This window comes from Lupinus angustifolius, chromosome LG16 (genome assembly GCF_001865875.1).
Source record: "Lupinus angustifolius cultivar Tanjil chromosome LG16, LupAngTanjil_v1.0, whole genome shotgun sequence".
Taxonomy (NCBI): domain Eukaryota; kingdom Viridiplantae; phylum Streptophyta; class Magnoliopsida; order Fabales; family Fabaceae; genus Lupinus; species Lupinus angustifolius.
Window position 1 is genome coordinate 2,716,689 of NC_032024.1, and position 11,376 is coordinate 2,728,064.

Genomic DNA, 11,376 nt, shown 5'->3' on the forward strand with positions numbered 1-11,376 from the left:
TATATAGTATATTTGTATATTATTTATTTGTATTATTATTTTTTTAGTTTTTTAAAGAGTTAATAACAACCGAATATAAATTGTGAATAATACAATAAATAACAATGTATAGAAGTCTTATATATATATATTACTATATACATTTTTTATCAAATATTATTATAACAATAGTATATTAAAGATAATTTTTCAATGAAAGTTTATTTCCTTTGAAATATTATTTTTTTGATAAATGACATATCTTTTGAGTTTTTTTTGCTAGCATAACCAAGAGTCATCATTTTATGGTTAAGGAATTTTGACTTTTTTGAAGTGTGTATGTCTCCCGCAATAATTATCACGCACATGAATTGAACCATTAACATTTTGATATTCTTAAGGATCTAGCATAGCCTTATATCAACATATTGGTGATATCTTTTGCTAAGGAACCAATCTCTTTTGAAGTGTTTGAATGTCTCTCAAATAGTTATCGCTTACCGTAAATCGAACAATTAACATTTTGGTATTCCCATTAATCTAGTAGAGTTTTACACACGTGACATATCTTCAAGTTAGGTTATTAGAAAAAAGAATTTTGACTTTTAAATAAAATATTAATTATTATCTAATTAATATGTATAACATATTTTTTTAAATGACGGATTCTTACGCTTTATTTGCTAAGCAAGAAGCATTATAATTTTGAGAAAAAAAAGTTATGTGGAAACATATTAACCTAAAAACAACCAATAAATTATTAACAATACATTAAAATTTTAATTTAGTTAATTTAATCCAAAAAAATTATTCTGGATAACACAAAAAATAAAAGTGTATTTTTGTCTCCAAATATAATATATAGGTTATGTCTCTACACAAATTTTCTCAAAATCTTCCCGGAGAGATAATTTCATTCAAGCTGGCTAGGAATAAAATTAACTCTTTCTATTCAAACCATAATTATTGCTTGAGAATAAATGGTCATATACCATTTGAATCAGCCATGATTTGGTGTATATATATAATTCATATTAAACGTATATATAAATATAAGGAACAGACCACATTTTTTGACGTGAGCCGTGAGTTTCTTCCATTGTCATGGGTTGAATGAATCTCAATTTTGAGGTGCACCATTCGATACTATCACACTAGAGATGTATCTTCATTGTTTTGTTCAATATGTTTCTATTTGAATACATTTACACACATTTGAGTTAGTTACTAAATCATATGCATATATAAAATACTTCAAAATATAAAAGTGTTACAAGAAAAACAAGTGAAAAAAATCATTCATGCATTATGCATAGTTTGATTGATATTTATGTCGTTACGTAAACAAGTTGACCATCACTACCGAACCAAACCACACACGTACGTACAAATACTATACACTAGTTGCGTCTGTGTATGTTCCACTCAGAGATTCTTCCATATTTCGAAAATAACGTACTATCTTTTTTAATATAAATTAAATGATTAGAAACATAAATATTTAGTATTCTCACATATTCATCCATCTCTACCACCTTCTTTTCCACATATATTTCCTCACCAACTTTCCATTTCTTAAGGGATCGATTTAAAATCAAATGACAATACAATGAATACTTAAACCATACATAGGAAAATCATATTAATAATGTGAAATTTGCTTCCCAATACTTTCTGCACCAGTAATTTGGGTGGGTCCTGGATTTACTCAAGAATCCACCAAAATATTATGCACTGACTGTGTGTAGTTTTTTATACAGTCGATATATTATTTATCGTTAATTTATATTACTTTTATTTAAAAGTTAATTAAATGGTGAATAATACTGTTAGTCAAATTGGACTTCGGATATATGCATTGAAATCCTTAACTAAAACATCCAAGCTTTGTGAAACAATACCATGTAAGTTGACATGATATTACTAATAACATTTGACCTGTGAATGTAAGTAGACAATACATCAACATAAATATATAAATGTAAGTAGACATGATATTACAAAGAGATTTTCAACACTTCAATAAATGCATTATTAATACATAAATAAGTTTACAGATGAATGGTGCCATCATTTTTTGTTTTGAGAAAAAAATAGAAGAATAGACCTAAAAGTTGATACTGAAAGCACCATTCGTTATCAAAGTTTTCTCAATTATCATAGACCTAAAAGCGCTTCTTTTTGTAATTAAAACCGAATTAGTGAGAAATTACATATACACATATATGTGGTTTATTTCCATTTTCGTGCAATTTTGTCATTTATATTTCTCTTTCATAGGAAATAATATATATAAGCATATTCTCGAGTAACGATTGCTAAGACAAGTGGGAGTATTCAGAAGTAGCAGCTAGATATAGGTGAACTTTCCCATGGATGATAAAGGTGATGCTGAAATGTGATTTATTATGGAATCCTTCAGTACATAAACACCTTCACAATTTAATAAAGACAATCTATCATGTTTGCATAGGGTCCAAATGGACCGTATATATAAATATGGACTAAACCAATTTCATCATAAAATTATATCTTTTTGTAAGATAAGTTTTGAATATATATATTATTTAATTCATAAAAGTTCCTTCCACTTGGATGATACTCGTCAACTAATTGATTACGCAAATGGGTACAGTTGGAAGTAAGAGAAAAAAATGTTGTTTTTTTAATAAATAGGAAAGATTTTGTTTTGTTTCAAGAGGCAGATATCATAATGAGTTAAACTTTCAATTTTTGAGAAGGTATTAGAGTTTTATATGACCATGAAAGAACAACATTTTTTGGTAAATGAAATTTATTTTGTTTGATGTAAGTTTCCTTATGAAAGTTCATTGGATTTCATTTGTTCTTCCATAAGCCTTTATCTGGAAAAAATGGAATAAGGAGGAGTATTTTGGAGTTTAACAAAAATAATGGAAGATTAAAATATAATACTATATATAGCATGAAAACTAAATCCCAAAGTTGAAAACAAGGATAGGCTTAGACCTAATATATGCGCACTCACAAGGCCTAATTTTCCTTTAAAGCCCAAGTTTCCAGATAGCACTTTCAATTGGTCCATTTACTTGGTCATATTGAACAGAGTTTTCTATTATGTGGATTGATTCAACACTATACCATTTTTATTTCATATCACTGCCCATTTACTTCTGGAAACGCATGTTTCCATATCAAGGATGAACTTACCGAAACGTATATCCAAAAGACCAAAAGTATAAAGTGGTATGAAATGAAAAGTATTGTGGTGCTAAAAGAACCAATCATTCTCTTTGTCTTCTTTTAAACAAACTTATCCATTTTTATCAATATGAATAACATAAGTATCAAACAAAATATAAATATACTTATTGATTTGGGATATGAAAAAAATGGCGTCATTTTTTGTACTTAGGCTAAAATTTTAGGAGGATATATATCATTATTTCCTATCTTTATAACTACTAATAGTAAATACTCATGGACTCTCATTTATGACTAGTAGTATAGTAGAAGCTCTAATGGGTCTGGTCCATCATTGTTAAACTCGTACCCAAAGTAGGTACGAGATAGCCCAACATGGATTATATAGTTTGTGGTACATCCAATTTGTCATTGCATGTATTTTATGAATCTTATATTTAAAACTTAAGGTACTATATATTATTATCTACGATTTAGGCTATAGATGAATAGTTTGGGGCCTTCTATTTGGAGTTTTTACCCACCGGGCCACATGAGAGAAACAAAATAGATGTAAATAAAAAGGACATTTGAAAAAATCAAAAGAAATACAACCTCACCAAAAAGGGAAATAGAGATAAATATTGGTCCAAAAATAATAAATATAAACTCCAGCCAAAGTCATATTTCTTCATGATTGAAAAATTTCAAGAACCATCAGTCACATTCGGTTAAGGATTATGATTGCTATGCTTTCTGAAGCCCACAGATTTGGACCACTACCAACATTCATTGCATCTTTACCTAATTCATATCCCCAATGAGGAAGGGAGCATTAACAATGAAATTAGACCCAAAAAAAAAACATATATGCATATGTATGAGTTTTATATATTTTTAATGCATCATCAATTATTCATATTTAATCATTATTAACTCTGAAAAAATAAGTAATGTGAATGAATAATGAGTAATACAGTAAATATATATAACTTTTTATACCGATAATGTATAAGTATTACACTCATAAAATTAAAGAGATGTTGATAATTGACATGATTTAAAATCAAATAAATTTATTCCACGTTAAACAAGTTTTTAGAGAAAAAAGTCATTCAATTTAATTATTCATTTAGCAGTTCAAGAAAACATTATTAGTTAATTTTCTAATTTTGACTTTTAATATTTAATAATTATTTTTATAATAACATCTGATTACTGGTATTAATGAAGAGATGTATTGCCAAAGGCATTAAGTCTAAATCTATAAACTATTATAGTAAAGACTTATACATAGTTAATTATTCATTATTTATTTGTGTTATTTTTATTTAAAATTTAATTATGAATGATAAATAATACAATAACAGTATAAAAACTCATATATTTTTAGTGTATATATTTGATCTCTCAACAAAATGAAGAGGTGAAGACTAATATAAAACATCTTATAAAATTAGTTATATTAGTTAAACATGGTTGTTTATTGTTCATATGGTAAAGGGATAGATAATAAAGTATGGAGGAAGTAATTAGTATCAATAATACTTATAATACAGAGATTTATGAACATGCATAAGTCAATAGGGTGAGGCGTTTCAATCAAAGCCAACCCATGTGTAAATGAGGCTATGTATTTAATAATTGAAATTGCATACCCATTTATAAATCCTCTTACTTTGTTTAAAATCCTTTTTATTAATAAAGAGATAAATGCTTTTAAAAAAATAAAAAAAAATACAATTTTTAATAACATATATCTATTTATTTACAATAATATTATACTTTTACTTATTATTAAACAATGCGGTAAAAATGCATTTGTCTATTAATTTAAAGTATATTCTTTCATTTAATAGAAGCACACTACCTTCACTTTTCACTTCCTGCATGCTTCTTACTAAACGACAAGAAGCTTAACATGATATTGAACCTTGTATTATGACTACTACACTACATGTTAGCATCTAATTGGTTGGCGTGTTATGCTGATACCTTATTAAGTTTCCTTTTTGTTGCTCTCTCATCACTTTTGTCTTCATTCTCTTTCATTCTTATTTCACCATCAGATCTCAGTTGTAATCTCTAATCATGGCTGGAAAGGTATGTGGATATTGTTAATGTTCATTATCATCTCAATCATATCTTACTTTCTGCTCTCAAAAACAAATATATACTATATTACAGCATGAAAATTATTTGATTTTCAATTTTATATTAACCTTGAAATTTTGTAACATACCCAGATAATACTATTCATTTTAGGTGACTATCATGAAGCTCAAGGTTGATCTTGAATGTGAGAAATGCTGCAAAAAGGTCAAGAAGCTTCTCACCAAGTATACTCGTGAGTCCTTATTTAACCACTTTGTTATTATTTTAGCTAGGATCATTGTTGTGGTACTTCAAACTTTGTTACGTAGAAGAAGAAAAATGTATGCATCGACATTTTTAATGATAATTGACTCTTTATAAAAAATAATATAAATCAACAATGAATAATATATTGATTGTACATATATATATATAAAGGATATGAAATTGAGTTAACTTTTTTCTTGAAATTTTGTAACAGAAATTAGAGACCAAACATTTGATGAAAAGCAAAACATTGTGACCATCACTGTGGTATGTTGTAGCCCTGAAAAGATTAGGGATAAGCTTTGTTGCAAAGGTGGAGGTTCCATCAAGAGCATTGAAATTGTAGAACCTCCCAAAGCCAAACCACCCGAACCTGAGAAGAAGAAGGAGAAAAAGGAAGTGAAGTTTGTTGAGCCCGAGAAAAAGAAAGAAGACGAAAAGCCCAAGCCCAAGTCCAATGAGCCTGAGAAGAAACGAGAACATGAAAAGAAAAAAGAGGCAGAAAAGCCCAAGTCAGACAATCCTAAGAAGGATGCTGAGAAGCCCAAAGAAAAGCCCACGGAGCCCAAGCCTATGCCCGATCCAGCTCCAGTGACGAAGATTCTCGACCCCGTCCATGCACACCCGCAAGTGCCGCCACCGATGGCAGTTCCAGTGGGGATGTTCTGTGTACCAGCCTATGAAAGCAGGCCCGTTGGGCCCTATGTCAATGAGTGTGGTGGGCCACCATTATGCTATGATGGGTATTATGGAAGGCCCGTTTATGATGGTTATGGTGGTAGGCCTTATTACACAAGCCGTTGTGATCAATATTTTAGTGAAGAAAATGCAGAAGGGTGTACAATAATGTGATCACTAAGTTCCAACAAACTGCAATGGATCTGTAATTGGTGGCAATGCACCTTCACTCAACTCATCCTCATCACGTTGAATCAAATTCAAGGAATTATTTCATTGTTTTCTATTGAAATTTATTTGTCCCCATAGAGGAAATGAGGGGGAAATAAAGGTTACTATTAGTGGGTTTAATGTTATTGTGACTTTGCATAAGATAATTAATAAAGCATATTATTAAATTACAAGCAATATTCTAACTTGCACAATGGATTTGCTTATGGTAAGGATGGAAAGTCGTATAGCACATTAGATGCCTATTTTGAATGATACCTCATTCTTTGTTCCAAGCTAATAAGAATATTACGTTTTATTATTTTTGTATTTTAAAATTTTATTTTATTTATGTGTCAATATGTCTTTAGCATGAGATAAGGAATACCATAATTATATTGTGATAGGAAGAAGTTTTCTTCCCTTCAATTTACTATTTTATTTTGTTGAGAGTAATGAAAATTTTACCCAATCACACACTAGTACTAGTACTTTTTATTAGGTCAATGTCATAATAAATAAGCAAGGACTCATAATTTACTTTACATACAAAGTTCCTTTCATGGCACTATATGTTGTAACTTAAATAAAATAGTATACTCTATAGACATCTCAATTATCTTTAGAAGATTCTTTACAACCTAAACGACTTATTTATATAATAATTTGAGCTTGTCGCATAACGCTGCATAGATAAATGAATTCATAATTACCTACCGAACTTAATAAAATTTTGTTTATATACTCTCCTTCCTTAATTAGAGGCGTTTTTTTTAAATATTTTTCTTAGATATTAGAATATGTTTCACCCAAAAAAGATAGTTTTCTTAACAAATGGATTAATAAAAGTGGGGTAATTGAATTAATTCTATATGATGAGGTCATAAGTTATAATTATGTATTAATTAATTATAAAATAATACTACAAGCATCCACCCCAAGGAAACAAATTAAAATTTTAAGCACATCATTTGAAAATTCTTTCGAAGTTAAGATGCCACCAAAATTTTGTTACCTTCTTCAACTTGCATCACATGCTTTGTACAGATATATGTTTAATAAAATAGTGGCAGCTCAACCACGATGATGGGTGATTAAAAGGTCAACCATAGTGAAATATACTAATCTTTTGTAACTATTATTTGTACAAATAAATTAAACTCCCTTAAATTATAGGATATGTGGATATTTTCTAGATATCATTTAAGGTGTTCAACAAAGTTCTCCTTTACTTAACTTTTTTGTTGGGCAAATGAAGGTTGAAAGTGTTTAAAAGGAATATGGTACTTGGTTCATAGTGTTGAAATCAGACTATTTCTCCATAGCAGAAACACACTAAGTTATATTGTTAGGTTCTTTCCTCACTTTGTAATGGACGACCCTAGCTATATAGATGCTTCAAACAAAACACATTTCTAGTTGAGAGAGGGAAACATCAATCTCTAATTATATATTTCCAACATATGTATTTCAAAGATAACCTTTAACAGGTCGACGAATATACAGATCAAAGTGGATCCTAGAAAATGTTGAGGGATGAGTGAAGCATCCCACTATTTGCAGTTTCAACAGAGGCTAAAAAAGAACAAATGCAGAATCTAGGAATTAGGGACTGCCTAAATTGCATTGGTAAAGTCATTAATAACAGTAAACATAGATTCGTTGGAAGGTGGAATCACTATGTTGGACCTGTGAGTGAAGAAAGTATAGTGGTGAAGTGAAAAGGCTATGTTAGTCCCACATAGGTGAAGCTAAGAAGGAGGAAAGGGGAGAGAGGATATAAAAAGGAAGCCCAACAGTGACAAAACTCATACCTTTCTCGGCCTTTTGGCTAAGATCAAGTGTAGTATCTGTTCTTATCAGTTTAATATCTGATATGTGGGTCATTGGCCCACGCGATATTAAATTACTTTTTTAAAGGGGAGAAGCCAACACAGTAGCTTGCTACTGGGCTTCTTGTGTGTCGCCTAAGCGTTGCACTTTAGCTTTGGCCTGGCACGCCCTCCTAACATAGTTCAATTTTTTTATTTTAAAATTATTTATAACTATTAATGAATTCATTTAATTAATTCTAACCCAAATGTCGTTTCATATTTGTTGATTTGATTATTGCGCTAGGATTTATTAGTCTATTATGTGAATTGTTATTGAGAGGAGACTACTACTAACCTACGTTGAATGTTATATCAAGCGTAAAATTTTTTGTAAGGTTTTTTAAGTCACTTTCCATGCCATTTATGTGGCTAGAGATTTGGTGCATAGAACAAGACCAGCCTCTAATAATTTAAGTAAATTAATGCAGACATTCCCATGTCTTTGTTAGAATCCTCTTCCAGAGGACATTCATCCATATAACCTGTAAGTTGGAGAGTGCATTTTATCTTTAGAAAAAAGAATATCCTCAACACATTCTCCATTACAACTAGGATGAATATTATGTCTTCAAGATAAGGCTATTTTTGTTCATTATATAACACTTTTACCATATTATGGTGCATACCAACCGTTTGCCTTGCTACAAAGAAACATCGACCCATATATAACCGAAGCCACTCTTGTCCTTACCTTAGGCTAGTTAATAGATGTGACTAGAACTAAAGGAGTGACACTTGTATTAGAGTTATAGACCTAATACGGGACTACATTGCTGGCATACATAGACAGAAAACACATGCCTGTAAAATCTAACACAGAACATCAAATGTGTGCAGTACCTCGAAAAGGAATCCAGGTGAAGATAACTGACTAGCTGCAAAGAAATGCAGAAGTACACCAGAAACTAGTATGAGGCCGTTCTTTATTCGTTAGCTTAACTGTAAACAGACTAGAATATGCCAAATGCAACTCCCGGAGAACATTAAGGGTTAGTTTGGGAGTCATGAAATACAAATGACTCCCAAGCCTCCCATTTCCCTTCCTTCCCCTCCAAAATCCAACTCCCAAACTAACCCTAAGCAACCTCATTGCATTTACTGTTATTGTGAGCTTGGTAAAAAGTTAACAGGCAATGAGAAACTAAGTGCAGCGAAAAAATAGGCCACAAACAAAAAACAACCAATGCTCATGAAAGATATAAAAGTACACAGTATAGAATGTGACAGGAGAAACATCATATATGCATGGTATGACTAGTTTTCAATCTGATTTGCTTTGATTTTAAGTGAAGATTATTATGCATGTACAAGTGATACTGCTCCAAATCTTCCTTCGCTATTGAGAGTATTGCCAACGGCATATTAACATGTACTCAGAAAATCATGAGATATCGCAGGAAAGAAAATGGAGAATCATCTCCGACATCCATGGTACCAGAAGTGAAGATTCAATATTTCTCATACATACACAAATACTCTTTATGCATTTATCATCATTTCAATGTGTACTTGGCTAAATTTGAAGTCTCTATCCAAGATAATGGCAAAGGATCACATGCTTTGCCTTGAGACATGACTCTAACATCTAGAAGTGAGAAGATTCATTCCTAACTACAAATTCAGTTTGATGAGAAGGCTAAATTGACTCCTTACAAAATTCAAGAAAAAGTCCCACAGGATACTTTGATCCATCAAACAAACTTCGGGGTCATGCAGTATTAACATCAACAACGAAAAATATAAAGTCTTGAACTAGTTTTAGAGGGTGCGCCAGGCCCAAGCTTTAGTGCAACACTTAAGCGACACATGAGAAGCCCAATCGCGAGCTACTGAGATGGCGTCTCCCCTTTAAAAAAATAATTTAATATCATGTGGGCCAATGACCCACATATCAGATATTAAACTGATAAGAACAGATACTACACTTGATCTTAGCCAAAAGGCCGAGAAAGGTATGAGTTATGTCACTGTTGGGCTTCCTTTTTATATCCTCTCTCCCCTTTCCTCCTTCTTAGCTTCACCAGTGTGGGACTAATATTGCTTTCACTTCACCACTTCACTTTCTTCACTCACATCACTGCCTACAACACCTTTCTCCTCATCCTATGATCCTATCCCGAATACAAACTGTAACTCTAACACATTCGAACATCAATCACACTAATGCCACTACCCATTAATTATTCTGCGCATCCTTCTTACTCAAAAACACTTGCCATGTGTGTGCCCATTTAGGTTTTCTTTCTGCAACACGAAGAATTTCATGTTTTCACATTCTAAGAGCTTTTCAACTCTAAACGCTACCCAATTTGTAAAACAAGAACGAAAAAACAATTTTAATATAAACAAAGTCCGACGTTTGAGACTGTTGTATTTGTAACCACCCATGTCCAACATATACAGAATCCTCCTAATTGCTCAAGAAGATGGAGAGAAGGTACATGTTTTGTGAAGGAAGCAGGAATAGCTAATTGCTAAGTTGTTTATGTGCCTTCCTTTTGTCACAGTGGAATCTTCTTATTGTAGTTTTTGAGAGTTATATAAACATGATAAATATACTTTTACAATATATTCTATAACACATGTGACAGGAGAAACATCATATATGCATGGTATGACTAATTTTCAATCTGATTTCCTTTGATTTGACGTGAAGATTATTATGCATGTACAAGTGGATACTGCTCCAAATCTTCCTTCGTTATTGAGAATATTGCCAACTGTATATAACTGATGGGGACTGTCCCAACTTGGTGTCCCCAATCCTGTCCCGACCAATTACATTCTGTCATGTCATTTAAAAAATCCACCTCATTCTTCCACTAAAAAATATTTGTTATTCTCATATGACTTTTCCTTACCCACCACACTATTCTTTTTTTCCACTCACATTTCCTTCCTCTCAGTTCAACGAGTTACTCTCTCCATTTTATTTTCTTTCTCTCACCAAGTTACTCTATGCCCAGCACACCATTCATTTCTTTACATGTCCTTTCTCCCATTCCCCAATCATGTCCCGATTAATTACATTCTGCTATGTCATTTAAAAAATACACCTCATTTTTTCCACTAAAAAATATTTGTTATTCTCATATGACTTTTCCTTACCCAA

General features: G+C 31.3%; 1 protein-coding gene and 1 long non-coding RNA gene across 2 annotated transcripts in view; both read left to right on the forward strand.

Moving 5' to 3' along the window:
* Positions 1 to 10,220, forward strand: part of LOC109329807 — a 25,977-nt gene extending 15,757 nt beyond the window's left edge. Inside the window, exon 3 of the long non-coding RNA XR_002105584.1 lies at positions 10,091 to 10,220. This is a non-coding gene — a long non-coding RNA (uncharacterized LOC109329807). The remainder of the gene's footprint in view (positions 1 to 10,090) is intronic.
* Positions 5,012 to 6,456, forward strand: LOC109329806 (pollen-specific leucine-rich repeat extensin-like protein 1). Its single transcript, XM_019563644.1, has 3 exons — positions 5,012 to 5,244; positions 5,407 to 5,488; positions 5,717 to 6,456. Exons 1-3 carry the CDS (start codon positions 5,233 to 5,235, stop codon positions 6,352 to 6,354), a joined length of 732 nt encoding a protein of 243 aa, XP_019419189.1. The 5' UTR covers positions 5,012 to 5,232; the 3' UTR covers positions 6,355 to 6,456.

Bases quoted from the DNA above. Each gene is read 5' to 3' on its own strand.
- LOC109329806 (XM_019563644.1), top strand. The intron at 5,489-5,716 runs GTGAGTCCTTAT...ATTTTGTAACAG, and splicing joins GCTTCTCACCAAGTATACTC to AAATTAGAGACCAAACATTT.